The sequence below is a fragment of the Eulemur rufifrons genome, chromosome 24, assembly GCF_041146395.1.
Source record: "Eulemur rufifrons isolate Redbay chromosome 24, OSU_ERuf_1, whole genome shotgun sequence".
Taxonomy (NCBI): Eukaryota; Metazoa; Chordata; class Mammalia; order Primates; family Lemuridae; genus Eulemur; species Eulemur rufifrons.
The window spans coordinates 18156242-18175050 of NC_091006.1; the positions used below are offsets into that span (position 1 = coordinate 18156242).

The 18809-nt window shown below is 45.1% G+C and overlaps 2 protein-coding genes across 6 annotated transcripts in view; one reads left to right on the forward strand and one right to left on the reverse strand.

The window, feature by feature from the left end:
* LOC138375078 (zinc finger protein 548-like) overlaps positions 1-16936 on the forward strand; it is a 35386-nt gene extending 18450 nt beyond the window's left edge. The window contains exons 1-4 of one of the 3 annotated variants that reach the window (XM_069458444.1): positions 12966-12998; positions 14035-14161; positions 14670-14768; positions 16809-16936. In XM_069458444.1, the coding sequence (XP_069314545.1) occupies positions 12966-12998; positions 14035-14161; positions 14670-14768; positions 16809-16897 (348 nt within the window). In that variant the 3' untranslated portion in view covers positions 16898-16936. Of the gene's footprint in view, positions 1-12965; positions 12999-14034; positions 14162-14669; positions 14769-15406; positions 16629-16808 lie in introns of those variants that run through there. The other 2 variants (XM_069458443.1, XM_069458442.1) reach the window with 2 other exon arrangements.
* On the reverse strand, positions 716-5811 carry ZNF772 (zinc finger protein 772). 3 transcript variants are annotated; one of them, XM_069457882.1, is made up of 5 exons: positions 5779-5811; positions 5109-5147; positions 3207-3333; positions 2540-2662; positions 716-1892 (listed from the first exon to the last, which is right to left on the reverse strand). In XM_069457882.1, the coding sequence occupies exons 1-5, from the start codon at positions 5809-5811 to the stop codon at positions 745-747; spliced, it is 1470 nt and encodes a 489-aa protein (XP_069313983.1). In that variant the 3' UTR covers positions 716-744. The 3 variants fall into 3 exon arrangements, with proteins under 3 accessions (XP_069313983.1, XP_069313984.1, XP_069313986.1); XM_069457883.1 differs by lacking the exon at positions 2540-2662; XM_069457885.1 differs by lacking the exons at positions 2540-2662; positions 5109-5147.
* Positions 16937-18809: the final 1873 nt, after the last annotated feature.

Here is an 18809-nt window from a genome sequence, read left to right on the forward strand (position 1 = left end):
TAGAACAAGACCTATTACTTGCCACCCTACTATCATCTCTGAGCCACAAATCATTGCAGCTCTCACAAAAGCTGGTCAACCCTTCATACTGGCCTAGCTCAATTCTGTTTTCAATCCAACCCATAAAGTGAACAGAATCCCCAAGATTAAAGGTAGTCTAAAAATTAAGGCATCTGTTGCAAAACCATAACAATATGAGGCAGGTAATTGCAGGTTAGATATCTTAGAAGCACAAGTGCCATATGAGACCAACAAAGTCCATGAAGAAGGGAAACTTTCTCTACAAGTGGCCAGCAGAACACAAATCCCATCCTCCTGGGACAAAATTGGGTCGCACTCATCACATTCATGCTTAAACCAGCTAGGAGGGAAGGAAGGGGTGAGACTCCTCAATGGGCTCAGACTACTGACAATCCCTCTAGGGGAAGGACGAGTACAAAGGTCTGCCTTGTGAAGCAAGCCGAGGTGACTTTTACACCGTGCAGGACTCGAACAGTGCAAAGATAGATGGCTTCTGTCAGAGGCACTGGCAGTGATATAACTCCAGCAAGGGTCCTGGGCAGTTTAGAAAATGCAACATAGCCCCAGAATGCTTCCCACATAGCTGACGTTCAGAAGAATCTCCTCAGGGTACATGTTCGAATGTATGAAGTTCAATTTCTGGCTGATGGCTGCGCACAGCTACTCTTGAAGCTTCTCTGTGGTGTGAGTCATGTTCAACAAGGAGATGGCATATTCCCTATACTAAGACCTTTCTCCACTGTGAATTTTCCAATGGCGGATGAGGGAAGCCCTTTGCCTGAAGGCCTTCCCACATTCACTGCACTTATATGGCCTTTCTCCTGTGTGAATTCTATGGTGTTGAACAAGTACATGTTTGTGGCTAAAGGCTTTTCCACATTCGCTGCACACATAAGGCTTTTCACCATTATGAACTCTTTGGTGTGCAATGAGGTCAGAGCTTTGGCTAAAGAACTTCCCACATGCAATGCACTCATAAGGCCTTGCTCCAGTGTGAACACTCCAGTGTTTAATGAGTCTGTATTTGTGACCAAAGTATTTCCCACATTCACTGCACTCATAAGGCCTTTCTCCAGTGTGAATACTCTCGTGCTGAACAAGTGTGGATTTGTGGCTGTAGGCTTTCCCACATTCACTGCACTTGTAAGGCCTTGCTCCGGTGTGTACTCTCTGGTGTACGATAAGGTTAGAGCTATGATTAAAAACTTTCCCACATATGCCACACTCATAAGGCATTTCTCCAGTGTGGATTCTCTGATGCTGAGCAAGTATAGGTTTGCGGCTAAAGGTTTTCCCACATTCACCACACTCATAAGGCCTTTCTCCAGTGTGGACTCTCTGGTGCTGAACAAGTGAGTCTTTGCGGCTAAAGGCTTTCCCACATTCACTGCACTTGTAATGTCTTTGTCCACTGTGAAAGGCCTCCTCACCCTTGGTATTACCATGTGGCTTCCACTCACTGTGAGGGGCATGGTGCTGGAAAATGCTTGAGCTGGTTGAGAAGTCCTTACAGCCCTCCCCTGTCATAAAAGGCATCTCTGACGGTTGGACAGGGCAGCTGTTAACAGGAAAGGCGCTGCTGTCACCTTTTCTGAAAGGTCTCTCTCCACTGTGCTGCTCCTGGTGCTGGTGAAGGTTTGTACTGAACCAGAACTGCTTCCCACATGCCACACACATATATGGTTTCTGCGCAGGGTGTGTTTCCTGATGCTCAGCCAAGTGCAAAATGTCCTTCAAGACCAGGCCACATGTCTCACAGGTGTGAACCTTCTTGGCAGAAGAGCCTTCCTTGGGAGTCCTCATCTGTGACAATCTTTCTCTAGAAATGCTCTGCTCAAAAGGTATCTCCTCATACTCCATTCCATGACAACCTGAAAGCAGAGAAATGCTGTGAAAAATTGAAGCAGATGGGAGGCAGGCATCCTCATCACAAATGTGTGTCTAACACAACTAAGATCAAGGTAATACGACTGTTGTCGGGAGAAGGGGGCCCACATTCAAGTTGAGTAAAGGTCTGCTGTGCAATAGCTGGTTTCTAAAGGTCATAGAATGGAGGAGGCCTTGACTGGGAGAGGACACAACCGTGGGATACAGAACAGGAAAAAGAGGCAAGTTCTTCAATAAAATCATTCACAATCGGATTTCCTTGCTGCTGCGGACTGGTGAGAGCTGTGCAGAAGGTATATCCATGCTCAAGAAAACCAAATTGCTACTGAGTCACTGGTGTTTAAGAACTCCTTTCGTTATGTGCACATGTCATGACACATTAAGTATAGGCCCATGCTGGAGAGAACTGCGGAGGGAGAAGTGGAGAGCAACAGGTGAGACATGCATGCAGAGGTATGGAATAGCCGGAGGCCAAAGGTCAGAGCATAAAAGCCAAGTATGTAAATGGCTAAGTGGACAGAAATAAAGTGTGACCAGTAGTCTTGGCACAAAAACAACTGTGGGCACAGAGAGGTTATGGAATGATTTGAACCCAACCCTGATGTCACCCTTTTCCCCAGCTTCTACTCACCAGGGCCATTTCCACCTAAAGTCTCTGTGGCAATGGCTGGAGTCACATCCACCCAGTCAGGTACCCAGGGCTCATTGCCCTGCTCCAGTGAGGCAATTATATGAGACATGGAAGATGCCTGTCCTAAGGGAAATACAGGATAGATGAATGGCCAGCACTGGTCTGGGTGACCCACCCCACAGAGAAGAAAACTAAATATTATAAAAATAATCTCAAAGTAGGGTCTTGCAGGAATGGCTTAGTGGTCTCAGCAAGCAATAACCATAATGGTTCTTACACAATTTCTGGCACAGGCAGGCCCCAGGAAATGTCAGCTAAACGAAAGGGGCAGAAACTGAGGTATAGAAGTGCCATGAATATGAACAGAGGCATCCAGTCAGGAAAAGGACAAGATAGGTATGATCTACTGGGCCAACTGTAGGACACTTGACTCCTGGATTCATCCATGCAAGCCTGCTCTGGGACAGCAGGTATTCAGACTGTTCAGGAATAGGAGGCAGCAGTGCACACAGCCCAGGATCAGGCCCCATATCCACAGCACCTACTCCAGGAACTGGGGAAGGAAGTAGTGCCCATGGCTCTTATGTAAGAAATACAAGGCCACCCCGAGAAAATAGGGAAGGGCAGGGCCCAGTCCAGGACACTGGGGTGGGTGTGATGGCCTTACCCAGCGAGGCCATAAGTGCAAAGTTCTCCAGCATCACATCACGGTACAGGAGCCTCTGAGTCTCATCAAGGAGCACCCACTCGTCCTGGGAGAAGTACACAAACACGTCCTCAAAGTTCACCTGCCCCTGCCACAATGGAGAGAGCCAAATCAATGAGCAGCCGCTCTCCCAAGGACCTCCATGCATTCTTCACACATCTACCTAACCATCCATCCTACCTAACTCTTCAACTTGGAGGAAATACCAGGACTGGGTGCCATTTGTGTCTTCTCTCTCCTCACGGTCACAGTGATCACTGTGTCCACCCACAGCAACCATAGGCAAGTGGGCAGGAAAGCACCATCTAAACTACAGGCCTAAGATACATGGCCCCACCCTTGCGTTACTAAACTCTTGAGAATCCACACTGAAAGTTACTTCTACCACCTTTCTGCCAGCTAATTCCTCTGGGGTTGCTAAGATCATGCATCAGACAACCAAAGTTGGGCTCACTTTTCTCCCTTAAGCCCAGGGGTCGTCAGTCCACACTTTTTTTTTCACATGGACATCACTCTTGAGGTCACATCTATCTCACAACTCTGGCCCTCCATCCAGTCAGTGGCCTCCACCATCATCTACCTGGCTTACTAATTGCACTACCACTGTGATGTGAATATTCTCTCTCTTAAACTCCAGTCTATACAATCATCTTCATCCTGAACCCTTCTACAGAACTCCAGTTGTATGTGTCGTCCAGCCCACTTGACACATCCACTCAGTGTTCTCTGGAACATCTCAGAGTCTTCACATGGCCACAAATAAACTCTTGCTACCCACACTGAAAGTTACTTCTACCACTGACTTGCCTATTTCTGCTGATAGATGGACAAGTCAACAGTGGCTCATAAGGCCAAAAACCTTGGGGTTACCTCTTTTTCTCTCACATCAGTGAATCTGATCCAATCACTTCTCCTATCTACATAGCCACTTCTGTGGCCTATCCATTATCTCCACTCATCTGGAATTTTGTAGTAGCCTCCTCCCTGGTCTCCCTGCCTCCATCATAAGCCTCACTGCATACCACCTGTTCTCCACTTGGCATCAAGAGGAGGCTATTAAGACCTAGGTCAGAACACATCTCTCCTCTGCTCCACACTTCACCTGGTCAGACCACTCTCAGAATGCAGATTTACCTCCTCAGCCAGTTATTTCAGGCCTGATTCCTTCCCCCCCCCCGCCCCGCCCCCCGCTCTCCGCTCTTGGTTCCTATCAGAGGTGGCAGAGCCCTGCCGTTTCTTCCCTTTTTTTTTTTTTTTTTTTTTTTTGAGACAGAGTCTCACTGTGTTGCCCAGGCTAGAGTGCTGTGGTGTCAGCCTAGCTCACAGCAACCTCAAACTCCTGGGCTCAAATGATCCTCCTCCCTCAGCCTCCTGAGTAGCTGGGACTACAGGCATGTGCCACCATGCCCAGCTAGTTTTTTCTGTATATATTTTTAGTTGTCCATATAATTTCTTTCTATTTTTAGTAGAGAGGAGGTCTCACTCTTGCTCAGACTGGTCTCGAAATCCTGAGCTCAAATGATCCAGCTGCCTTGGCCTCCCAGAGTGCTAGGATTACAGGCATGAACCACGGCGCCCGGCCCCTGCCGTTTCTTGAAAATTCCAAATCTCAGTCTCAACTCCAAGTATTTGCGCAAGCTGGCTCCTGAGCCTGAAGCAACCTTCCACCCTTATTCCAATGGCTGCTAGAAGAGGAAACCCCTCCACATAGCCCCTGGCCTGGGCCTGGGGATTCTCCAGGGTTCCTAGACCCAAAGGATCAGAGAGTAGCAGGAAGACATTCTATATGACAACAATCCTAGAGAATGTGTGGGGTGGGGGTGGGAGGTGTGATCAGTGAGAGCATGGACATTCTCCCCTCACCTGTATAGAGTCCATAATTACTTCTGAGATCATGGGAACCTGTGGAAAGAGGGAAACTGTGAGAGACAATCAACCATGAAGGAGCCTCAAAGGTTCAGGCCTATCCCATATTCCTGCCCTGTTACAAAATGACCTGGGGCTGTCTACCCTCTGTGCCTAAGTCTTCAGGGCCACCTCTTAACAACTGCGTTGCCCCGGACTATTCCTCAATCTTAATTATGCCTCACATTCATCATCATACCCGCCCCCACCATGACCAACCCAAGTCAGTTTTCCCCTGAGCAGTGTTTGGAATACTTTTTAAACCCTCAGATCGTGTCTCCCATTTGTTCAGAACCTTCCATGGCTCCCATCACCCTCAGAATAGAAACCCAGATGCTAAGATTGACATTCCAGGTGTGACTACTTCTCGCACACCCTGATCCTTTCAGGTCCCAGAGACCCAGTTTTCCTGAATGCTCCGGCTACGTCGAACCTCTAAACCTTTGCATGGGCTGGTCCCTCTGCCCATAACGAACCTTCCACAACTCACCGTCCTGGCCGCCAGAAATGGGACCCAACCACCAGTGCTCCCACTGTCCTGGACACGGGGGCCTGGGCTGCAGTAACCTAAGGAGCCCTTTAGGATTCCGAGATGGAGGTCAGGGCGAGGCCCCAGGGACGCACCCACCTGCGCCGGGCCCATCAATTCGGCTGCCGCCATCGGGCCCCGGGACTAGGGAAAAGGGGAGACAAGTACGGGAACGAGGGATCCGCCGTCCAGGGCCCTCCCCAGCAGCCAGGTCACTCGGCAGCACCACTGCCGAGCCCCAGGCCTGCCTCTCTTCAGAGAAGACAGCGTCTTCTCTCTTTTTTTTCCCTTTCCTGTCGCCGGGGGTCTGACACTGTATTCCAGAGACGGATCTGGGGGATTAATCGAAAAGCAAATAAAATGTCCGCCTGAAGGGGGACAGGAAGTCCCACCCCGACGTCTTACCTAAGAACAGAAATGCCCCTTCCTTGGGCCTTCATTAGCCCAGCACCGCCAAGGCTGCTAGGAAATGTAGTTCTCACAGCACCAACGACAGAGAGCGGGATTCTGAGCGGACCGCTGGGGCAAAGGCCCAGCCACACCGCTAGGGGTGCCTGGAAAGGACTAGGCGGACCTTCCTCTTAAAGGAGCAGCGAATTCTGGTGAATGTAGTCTGTAACATATCACAGAAATGTTTAGAGACATTATTTGAAGCTTCCTTATGCAAAGAATGATCACCAAAAAAATCATACGAACACACTATACGCTAATGTCATTCAGACTTCTTTAGCTGGAAATTAATAAATATCATGTTGTTTCTAAACACATGTAGCATGAAGCTCTAGTTTTGTGAGCCTCAGCATTTTAGGTCAGGCACAAGAAAGAAAAGACCAGACACAACCACAATGTGGAACATGGAGTAGGGATATTAGAAGGTGTCAATGAAAAAGAATCCAAACTCTGTAAAATAATTTAAAGAGGTTTATTCAGAGCCAAATATGTGCAACCATGGCCCAGAGAGCCACACCCAACAAGCCTGGAGCAAGTAAGTGGTCTTGCCGTGGCTGGGTTACAGTTTGGTTTTATCTATTTACACAGCAAATAAATTTCTTAATACTCAAGGCCAAAGAAGTTTGATCTCAGGTGAAAGGTTTGCAATGAGAAAAGGAATGAGGATGAAGAGAGGTGCATCTTTTGATTGAAATAATTGCTCATCACTGTGTAAAACATAAATATGTCTCCTTATGTAGTTAGAATGATGGAATTCCCATGCATAACCTTAGTAACATATGAATTGAAAGGAGACATTGCTCAATGTTTTAAATCTTTTATATTTCCAAGTGGAAAGTAAATGTATTTACAATACTATGCAGTACTCTAATGTATTAAATGTTTGCAATTTCTAGCTTAAATATAGTAAATAGAATGAGCATATATACTTTTCAAGCTAGAAGAGGAAAGACTTGGAATGTTCAAAAAATTAACTCAAAATGAGTCACAGCCCAAAAGCACAAATTAAAAAAACTGTACAACTTCTAAAAGAAAACACAGAGGAAAATCTTTGTGGTCATGTTAAGCAGATATTTCTTAGATACAAAACCAAAAATAAAACTGTAAGAGAAAAACTGATAAATTGGACTTCCTAAAAGTTAACATTTTATGGTCTTTAAAAGATCTGTTAATAGAATGAAAGGATGAGCCAAAGACTGGGAGAAAGTATTTCTAAATCACATACCTGGGTGAGGACTTGAATGCAGAATATATTAATAAATCTCAAAATTCTACACTAAGACAACAAACAGGCCAGGTGAGGTGACTCAAGCCTGTAATCCTTGCATTCTGGGAGGAGGAGATGGGAGGGTCACTTGAGCTCAGGAGTTTGAGACCAGTCTGAGCAAGAACGAGACCCCATCTTTACTAAAAATTTGGAAAATTAGCTGGGTGTCGTGGTGTGCACCTGTAGTCCTCGCTACTTGGGAGGCTGAGGCAGGAGTTTGAGCCCAGGAGTTTGAGGTTGCAGTGAGCTACGATCATCTCACTGCACTCTATTCAGGGCAACAGAGTAAGACTCTGTCAAAAAACAAAAAACAAAACAAAACAAAAACCGACATAAACAACTTAATAAAAAATAAGTAAAAGATTTGAACAGACATTTCCACAGAGAAATTATATGAATTTCAAATAAGTGCATGTGAAGTTGCTCATCATCATTAGTCCTGGGGAAAATGCCATTTAAAACCAGCATCAGATATTACTATGTATCCATTGGATCAGCTAAAATTTAAAGTGCTGGCCATACTAAGTATTAGTGAGGATACAGAGGACTTGGAAAACTCATACACTGGTGGTGGGAATGCAAAGTTACACAATTATCACAGAAAATGGTTTCTTTTAAAATTAAACATACACTTACCATGTGACCCATCAATCCAATTCGTGGGTATTTACCCAAGTGAAATGAAAGCCTGTGATAAAAAAAAATAATAGGCCGGGCGCGGTGGCTCACGCCTGTAATCCTAGCACTCTGGGAGGCCGAGGTGGGCGGATCGTTTGAGCTCAGGAGTTCGAGACCAGCCTGAGCGAGAGCGAGACCCCATCTCTACTAAAAATAGAAAGAAATTATATGGACAGCTAAAAATATATATAGAAAAAATTAGCCGGGCATGGTGGTGCATGCCTGTAGTCCCAGCTACTCGGGACGCTGAGACAGGAGGATCCCTTGAGCTCAGGAGTTTGAGGTTGCTGTGAGCTAGGCTGATGCCACGGCACTCACTCTAGCCTGGGCAACAGAGTGAAACTCTGTCTCAAAAAAAAAAAAATAATAATAATAATAATTACTGAGGCAAATATATGTTTGTTTGTTTGTTTTTTAAAGACAGAGTCTCACTCTGTTGCCCAGGCTAGAGTGCTGTGGCGTCAGCCTAGCTCACAGCAACCTCAAACTCCTGGGCTCAAGTGATCCTCCTGCCTCAGCCTCCTGAGTAGCTGGCACTACAGGCATGTGCCACCATGCCCGGCTAATTTTTTCTGTATATATTTTTAGTTGTCCAATATAATTTCTTTCTATTTTTTAATAGAGTCTCACTCTTGCTCAGGCTAGTCTTGAACTTCTGAGCTCAAATGATCCACCCGCCTCAGCCTACCAGAGTGCTAGGATTACAGGCATGAGCCACCGCACCCGGCCTTTGTTGGTTTTATTATTAACCTACAGTTTCTCACAGAAAAAGTCCTTAATGAATTAATGTATTAACAACTATGGTACATAGTTTGGAAGACTAGTCAGAAGTATAAAGAATGAAGTATTAATACACAAAACAAAGGTGAATCACAAATGCATTGCACTAAGTGAATGAAGCCAGACTGAAAAAGGCTGTATACTGTTGGATTCCATTTACGTGACTCTGGAAAGTGTGCCCCTAAAACTCCATGGAGGCAGAAATCACATCCATGATCCTGGGGGCAGGAGTAAGGGGAAGAATTGATTTAAATGTGGGATGGGATAGGAGGAGACAGCTGGGAACTGAGCACTGAATGCACAATCACATCAGTTTCTTACATTGCTCTTTTCCCCACCCCCTGCCCCAGCTACTATGTCCTCCTTCCCATTACTCCAACTCACCAAGTCTTTTCTCACCTGATCTCTTTGGAACTTGCTCCGCCTTTTACTTGAACAGTTTAAACTTGCCTTTGTAATGGATTTCTCTTTCCCATTTTTCTGAATTTTAAACTCCATAAAAGCCCCTCACATTTAGCCCATTTGAAAGAACAATGTCCCCAGCCCTCCGTTTATAAACATTTTCAACTCCTTCCTTCATTCAACCACTCTTCCCTCATATTGTCCCTTTTCTACACCCATTATTTTTACCACCATATTACAAAAACTTCTCATTTTTTTTCTTCCATTCTAGGTCCAGTTTTCAGACAGAGTGTAGACTGAGCAAATTCCACAAAACCGGACCAATATTTTCAAGGTTTGGCCGTGGAGGAAAGACTTTAGTGTATTTGGGTGGTATGTGTAGATAACTTTCTTCCAGTATTTTTTTTTTTTTTTTTTTTTTGAGACAGAGTATCGCTCTGTTGCCTGGGCTAGAGTGAGTGCCGTGGCGTCAGCCTAGCTCACAGCAACCTCAAACTCCTGGGCTTAAGCGATCCTTCTGCCTCAGCCTCCCGAGTAGCTGGGACTACAGGCATGTGCCACCATGCCTGGCTAATTTTTTCTATCTATATCTTTAGTTGGCCAGATAATTTCTTTCTATTTTTAGTAGAGACAAGGTCTCCCTCTTGCTCAGGCTGGTCTCGAACTCCTGACCTCGAGCAATCCACCCGCCTCGGCCTCCCAAATGCTAGGATTACAGGCGTGAGCCACCGCGCCAGGCCTCTTACAGTATTTTTAGTCTTTTTTTTTGGTGAATCAGTGTTCAGTAAAGAAATCCAGGTAAGTATGAAAGCTGGGATGCCTGTGGGAGCAAGGAGAGGGTTATGGCACTCAGGAATAGCTGTACTCTTGGGTGGTTGGTGATCCTTGGTTACCTGATTCCACTGGAGCTTCAGAGTAGTGCTTGGTCACCAAGGCAACATCTGCATGGGATGGTGTCTTCTGGTGTAAGCCTGTGATTGGGTAATACTAGGTCATGCAGATGCTTACCTGTTGTGGAGCAGAATTGCACCTCTGAAATATCAGGCCGCTCTCTCCCTGAGGAGACAGTTCTATTTCTCCATTCTATAGCCTCACCTCCCTGTCCACTTTTCCTTCTAAAGATAGTTCAGATTGAAAGTTAGTTCTGGCTTTCTAGCAGAAGGGTCCTGACTTCAAGTGTCTAAGGACCAGATGGCCATATCCAGTGGAAGTCCAGAATTTCCAGAGCTTCTGGGTGGTGGATCATTCCATTAAGCTCTAATCTTGGGGAATCCGGGAAATTCCCACCAAAATCTGCTTGGTCGGTTGTAGCCCTCAGCCTCGCCTCATTCCCTGAAGCAGCTCATGTGTTGAAGCTTGACCTGTAACTGGCCACTAAGGAGCATCTGCCTCTTATGTTCTCTTGGGTAAGTTAGGCTTCCAAAACACTAAAGAGCGTGGTCTCCAGCCCTTCAAGAGATCTGGTCAAAGATAGGGCCTGGGTTTCAAACTTTGGTGTTCCCACTCTTTATATACATGGAAATATTCCTAAAGGCTGGAAATAAAAATGGATTCCAGAGGTTACAGAGAAAACCTATAGACACAGAATATGTTGTTTTATTTTGAAAGTATCTGCATGGAACTTATTTTGTGAATTCAATGAAATATAAATGAATTTTACCTAAGCTACATAATTAGTCTATTCTTTCCTCACTGATCATGTTATTTGCATTCCACATATATATGAATGTTTTAGTCTGTCGACTATTCCTGTGACAAAATTAAACTGTCTACATAGACTTTTTTTTAATTTATTTTAAAACTGTCACACATTCAGTAGAATGTTCATTAGAGGCATACAGTTTTGTTTTTTTTTTTTTAATAAAAACCACATCTGGGATTCTCTCTGAACCTATTCTGGTTCAGGGGGCTGCCCAATAAAATAATAATAGTAAAATTTTTAAAAAGGTACATCTGTGAAACAACCATCCATGATAAAACAGTTTGTTAGGCATCCTCTCTCCTCACATCTCTTGCCTGCCTGACATCCCTCCTAGAGCTGACACTTGCATGGCATTTTTGTTAATCATTTTGATAACCATTCTGTTAGTGTCATTAGTTTTGCCACCGATGTAGGTTTCCCTAAACGATATGCTGTTTCTTATTGCCAGATTTTGAATTTTCTATAGTTTGTATTATATCATATGCAGGACTAGATTCTGTAATATGTTTGTTAGATTCATCCACAGAAGTTCATGTCACGGTGGTCAGCTCATTTTCATGGCTTACCCATAATCTGTTAGGTGAATAATCCAGAATCTACTCTTCTAAGGGGTGTTCTCAAGGAAGTGAGACATCTCTTCCTGTCCTTGTCTTAACAGGGGGAAGTTCCTCTACACCTTGTCCCAACCCTGTCAATTGGTCCATCTCTCCTCAGTCTCCTCCCCTCTCTTCCATGTGCCATATCATGACCTGACTAAAATAACTAATGCTGAATAAAAACACCATGGCCACTGTGGAAGTGACAAAGAACTTGGGTCTCTATCCTATCATGTCCTCAATCCCAATATTGACTCACCTCCTCCTTTTCAGACTCAGCTAGTACTGAACACCTAGTTTCAGAAAGTTCCAAGAAGGAAGGAATGCTTCATCACCTTTTGTCCTCGTGAGTCACCCCAAGGCTGTGATGAAGTTGGTCATTGCTCAGCCCACAGATGGAAGGGATAGAAGAATCAGGAAAAGGAAATTGACACAAAAGGACAGCAGTAAATGGTACGGGCTGTAGTGGGACAACATATAGTAAAGGGTTGGCATCTTTCATCAACAGCTGCTTCTTGTCAGCAACAGACCCCCACTCGACCCACCTGTGAGGAGTTGGCTTTGTACTTGGAAGTGGAAAGACAGTGGGAACATGGAGTAGGGACGAAGGGGAGAAATCAGGGGGATAGGAATGCTGCCTGTGGGTGGAAGGCCTATTGTCTTGCCTGAACACCAACGCTGAGTTCTTGAGAAGAGAAAGGGAAAAATGAGCGTCGGGGGAAGGAGGAAAGTGAATTCTTGAGATCCCCGACTCTCTCACCACCCACATCCATAATTCAGAGCCTTTTCTTATTCTCACACGTGAGACATTGCGTCGCCACCGTTGACTTTAAAATTGGGCGTTCCCTTGCCAAGGGAAATTTGGGGATGTATACATGGTTCAGCCCAAAGAAACCACTTTATTCTCTTCAAGTCCTTCAAGCGGAGGAAGGAGTGGAGTAGCAACTACCCAGGGAAAACTGAAATGCAGGCACATTTACAATAACGACAGTCTCTGCACGACTCCAGCAGCAGTTCCGCACCCCGTCTTCTTCAGCTCCATCTCCGCAGCTTTGCCAGCTTCTCCAAGTTTGAAGCTGTGGAACTATATTACCCAGAAGACGCTGCGCCGTGCGGCGGGGTCGCTCGACCAATGGAAATGGGTGTTTCCGTAAACGCACTGGGCGGGACTTCCGGCGCCGGGTTAGTGGCTTTCCATTTAGCTGCTCTTCCAGAGGATTATTTGAACATAGGGCCCTGAAAGCTGATTCTGAATTGAGGAGGCGAGACCGGGAAGGCGCGGGAGGAGGCAAGCATTGTCCTCGCCGCACTGAGAGGGGTCTCGGTGGTGGCGCCCTCGGTGGTGGCGCCCAGGGTGAGCCGGGTGCCCGCCCCGGTGGTTCTCCTGTCCCCGCTCCGCCCTGAGAGTCCGATGGCGGCCGCCATGCTGAGGGACATGGCTCTGGTAAGTGCCGCATCCTCCGGTCCTCAACCGCCCCGGCCCTCACCCAAATCCGAAAGCCCTGCGAAGGCCGCCTGCTCAGGACCTTGGGTTCAAAACAGTGGGGCGCTTGTGGGCGAGGTTCTGTTTCTGACACTCAGTGTGACAGGCGGCCGGCACGTGCAGAGGCTCCGGCGTTCTTGAGCCCTTAGTCCATAGTCCATGGTCATAAACCTGAGATTTGCACGGTGTCTGCTGGACAACTTGTGAGGGGAACGAAGCACACGTGAATTACAGCCCGAGCAGGGCCTTCATTCTGTGGGCGCTGCTGGGCCATAGAGAGTTGGGAACAGAGGAGGGACTCAAACTGTTTCTCAAAGTTTTCCAAAGGCTTCTCAGTGGAAAACAGACAAGGGTGGAATGATGAGGGTGAAGACAAGGAGACTTGTAAGTATGTAAATCCAAGAAACTAATGGAGAGTTCTGGTGGGATTGATAATAGAGGGAGTTGGAGTGACCAGATACTGGATCAATTTTAAAAACTGAACAGGTAAAGTGGTCACAGTGACTCACACCTGTAATTCTAGCTACTCAGAAGGTCAAGGTGGGAGGATCACTTGAGGCCAGGAATTCGAGACCACTCTGGCAATGTGCATACCGGGGAGGCAGAGCATGTGCATCTTGGGAGGGTGTGCAAATGTTTGGCTGTCCTCAGGACCCTGGCATTGAGACATAAGTTGAAGTATGAGCCCTGGTTTGGTTGTATCTGAGATGAAGGATTTAGGAGACCTCAGGGAAACTGCCTGAAAAGAGGGGTGTGGCCCTACATGACAGGCTCAGAGCTTAGATCCCTGCCCACCTGCCGGTTGTTGCTGTGGGAGGACACAGTGACCAATGGTACCTGAGGAGAGGTATCAGTGGGTATCACTGGCCTTGGGATCTGTGGTAATATTTGTGGTTGAGACATGGAGAGGATGGTGAGCAGGGGTGTGTGTTTGGGGAATGCCTAGAATCCCAGGGAAGGAGGCTGCATATAAACTCAACTTTCTCTACCTTGGTAGGGCCATGTGACCTTTGAGGATGTGGCTGTCTGCTTCTCCCAGGAGGAATGGAAACTGCTTGATGAAGCTCAGAGGCTCCTATACCGCAGTGTGATGCTGGAGAACTTTGCACTTATTGCCTCTCTGGGTAAGGCCCTCATACCGCACACCAGCATCTTGGGCTGGGCTCTGTTCTTCCTCGTTTTCCTAGGGACAGATCTGTCCTTCCCATGGATGGACACTGTTTCCTTCCCCAATGTCCTGAAGTAGGTGTTGTAATGGACAGGCCTGTGCTGTAACAGTATTGCCTTCTCTCCCTAAGCTGCCTGAAAGCCTTGCAGGAAAGGGTTTAGGGGTCCAGAATCTTGCAGTCAGCCTAGTGGATCTCATCCTGTTGGCCTCTGCATAGCCTGGTTATGCTGTGCAGATCTGTGGCAGTTCTGTGCTCCAGGTTCTGCCTTCGTCCTCTAGCGAACATACTTCAGGGTCTGTCTGTGCCAGGATTGAGACAATGACTTGATCAGTTTAACTGGGTTGTTCCTGCAAGACCCTTCTCCAGGTTCTTTTGGTACTGTTTAATTTTCTTTCTTGTGGTCTGTTGTGGGGTGGGTCACTCTGGCTCAGTGCTCGCCACTTACCTGTCCTGTCTCCCTTAGGACTTGCATCTTCCGGGACCCATGAAATAATCCAACTGGAGTCATGGGGAGAACCCTTCATGCCTGCCTGGGGATTTGTGGCTCCTGCCATGCCAAAAGGTACTTAGGGGGTGGAGCTTAGAGACATACGAACTCAAGGATGGGTTCAAATCATACCAGGAGTCTTTCCAGTGGTCCTTGGTGTTTTGATGACAAAGCAAGGGACCACTGCTGATTTCCATCTTTTCTTCCTCAGTTGCCTACTTATCATTTGTGTTCTGCTTTCTGACCCAGGGCTGTCTCCCATTTCTCTGCACTCCATGTTTCACCCCTTCCTCTGCAGTACCCTCCGGCAGTGGCTTTCACTAAATGTGTTGTGAGGTATGCAGCTATGCTTGGGTAGTCCTCAAACACCAGCTATTCAGTTGCAGTTGGTTTTTCTGGGCTTGAACACCCACTTTTGCACTGTGTCCTGTGTCCCCAGCAGCCAAGGCCCTGCAGAAGGCCATTTGCAAGCGTGTGTTGGAGACCCTGCCTCTCTTCTCTGTGCTGCACCCCATCCTTGCATCCTTAATGCTCATGAGGCCCCCCAGTCTGTAAGCTTACCAGGTTCAGTATTGCACAGTGGGTCCTTCCCCACCCTGACCTCTTGTTCTGCCAGCCATCCCAGGGACTCATTATGGGAAGTGTCAGACACACATTAGTGAGGGGGCTGTCTCCTCACATCAAAGTCTACATTGGCATTTTTCTGCTTTCAGGTTGTTGGCATGGAGTGGAGGCTAAGGAGATTGCTTCTGAGCAGAGTGCTTCTGTAGAAGTAGTGCTCGGTTCACATGTTTATCAGCACCAGATGCTGAACTGTAGAGAGAAACTCTTAAAAAGAAAAGGAGGGTGGGTCCCAGTTTTAAGGAGCTGCAGAGTCCACTTGTCAAAGGAGCCCTTCCACAGCAGAGAGGATGGGAAGGACTTCCTGACCAGCGTGGGTCTTCACAAGCACCAGGTGACTCACAGTGGAGGAGAGTCACACAGGAGCACCGAAAGTGAGGAGGCCTTTCACACTGGAAAAAGGCATTACAAATGCAATGAATGTGGGAAAGGCTTTGGTCAGAAATATTTACTTGTTCAGCACCAGAGACTACACACTGGAGAAAAGCCTTATGAATGCAGTGAATGTGGGAAATTATTTAGCCACAAATCCAACCTTTTTATACACCAAATAGTTCACACTGGAGAAAGGCCTTATGGGTGTAGTGAATGTGGAAAATCCTTTAGCCGCAATGCTGACCTCATTCAACACCAGAGAGTTCACACTGGAGAAAAGCCTTTTACATGCAATGAGTGTGGAAAAGCTTTCAGTCATAATTCTACACTTGTTCAGCATCACAGAATCCACACTGGAGCAAGGCCTTATGAGTGCAACAAATGTGGAAAATTCTTTAGCTTCAACTCCAGCCTTACGAAACATCAGAGAGTTCACACTGGAGAAAGACCTTATAAGTGCAGTGAATGTGGGAAATTCTATAGCCACAAGTCCAGCCTTATTAATCATTGGCGAGTTCACACTGGAGAAAGGCCGTATGAGTGCAGTGAATGTGGGAAATTTTTCAGCCAAAAATCTAGCCTCATGCAACATCGGAAAGTTCATACTGGAGAAAAGCCTTTTAAGTGCAATGAATGTGGGAGATTCTTTAGTGAGAATTCCAGCCTTGTAAAGCATCAGAGGGTTCACACTGGAGCAAGGCCTTATGAGTGCAAAGAATGTGGAAAGTTTTATCGCCACAGCTCCAGTCTTGTTAAACATCGGAGGATTCACACTGGAGAAATGCCTTATGAGTGCAGCAATTGTGGGAAATCCTTTAGCCAGCATTTCAACCTCATTCAACACCAGAAAGTTCACACTGGAGAAAAGTCTTAAATGCAAAAAATATGGGAAAGCCTTTAGCCACACCTCCAATCTCATTCATCACTGAAGATTTCACAGACCTGAAAGGCCTTATGCAAAGAATGTGGAAAAAACCTTTAACCAATGTCTGTTCTGCTTCAGCAACAGAAATTTCACAATCCAGATAGGCCTTATGAATACAGTGAAAGTAGAGAAAGGTCTTAGGAGTACATGGTACATGCTACCTCCTAGACTATATAACTTGACTTAAAATGGAGAAACACTGAGAGTACCCTTTATGAGGGAGCCAGCAATTGAACCTCATCCATACAAATATGCACACTGGGGACAGGATGAGAATTCCTGACAGATTGCCCCTCCCAAGAAGATAGTGTTCTGCCTGGGAGCCCCAGGGAGAGGGAGCCCTGTGTTCTCAGGTCCACCAGACTGGAGTAGAGTTTCCATCTTGTTGAGTTAACAAGGGAGGAGGGAAGGAGTGGTCTTCCTTCAAAAGTGACTGATTTACTGTTGTTACTGAATGTTAGATTTTCTTGAATAATTATTTTTTAATTTGCTATATGCCCATAGCACCATTTCCAAAGACTTTGAATTTTGTTTTTATAATTTTTGCTAATTTGGCTGAGTCTGTGAAGTTTTTCATGCTGTCATGCTGGAATTTGATTCAAATGTTTAAAATATCAAGAACCTGAAAAATTGTGTTCTAAATAGTTATGCATTTCACATTTCCTCCTGGAGTATATTAAATTCCCAGTTTCTTCATATCCTTACCAAAATTCTGTATGGATGTAAATCATGAGCCATTCATTTTCGCCATTTTAGCAAGTGTGTAGTAGTATTTCGTTGTGGTTTTTATTTGCATTTTCCTAGTGACACAGTGTTGAACATTTTTCATGTGTGCATTTGTCATATATCTTCATTAATGAAATGTCTGTTCATATTGTTTGCCTATTTTTAAAAAATTTGGTTGGTTTCTTGTTTTGTAATTTAATAATAATCCTAGATACAAGTCCCTTATTTGATATAAGCTTTGACAATATTTTTTCACAGTCTGTGGCTTTTGTTTTCATTTCTTAACAGTATCTTTCCTAGAACAGAATTTCTTAATTTTGATGAAGTCCAGTTTGTCCATTTGCTCTTTTATCAATTATGCATTTGGTGTTGCATTCTCTCTCTTATTGTACCATATTTTTGCCTTTAAGTAAAAGTGTGAGTTTGCTGTTGGATTCTTATGAGTCTTTTAAAATACTAGAAGAAGATAGAGAATTCAACATACTAAATATACAGATAATGTGTACATATTCCCTATCTCTTCTGAGACAGCCCAGCAAGCACTGGCATTCCAATAGCTTTGAGCATATTTATGGCCCAATTATTGGTGTGTGTGTGTGTGTCACACACATACACATTTTTTTTTTTAAAGGAACCAGAACTACTTAGGCTATTTTCAGGTTGGGGCAGAAAAGGTACAACATGAGCCTAGGAAATATACTTGCATTAGGAAGTAAAGAAATGCCTGCAGGATAATGTTGATGTATTAGCTTTCTATTGCTGTCCCAACACAGAAGATCTTTTTCCAAACACTAGAAATATGGCTTCTTATCATTATTATACTTGTGGTTTTTCAGCCCATGCCCTGAAAACTTTTATGAGCTAGCAAGAAAAACATTCAGGAAAGAAAAGTGACATATCTATGTCCTGCATCATTTACACTCTGTACCCTCTGTAAACTGAATTTGATAAAAAAGTGAAGAAGCACAGATGTCCTGAGGCATCTATTATTGGCAGTGAATTAGTTTGTCCTCTATTCCTCCAGACTGGAACTAGTTATATACCCTCCTTGGGATAATTAAAACAATGTTGGCTCGAATCGTTTTTTAGTCCTTATTCTCACATGGAACCCCATTCTCAAAATGTGTTCCAAGTTCACATAGCCACAGACAATTTGGAAAACTTATCTTCACTGTCAATTCATTTTTGGTATAGTGAATGTACGTTTTATAAATTTTCAACAATGTAAGAATAAGATGTAAATGTATTTTCTGAAGATTTTATTATTGTCATCTATATTTCTGCTGATTTTTGTCTGGTTTACCAATTTTTGAGAAGATGTGCAAAATCTAAATTTTAATAATTTATTTGCCACAATTCTTTTTTTTTGAATAATTTTTATAATAATGTATATTTTAAGTGAATGTTTTCTCACAATTAATACTTCTTGCTTTATGACTCTCAGTTTATAATAGACCTCTATTGTTCTG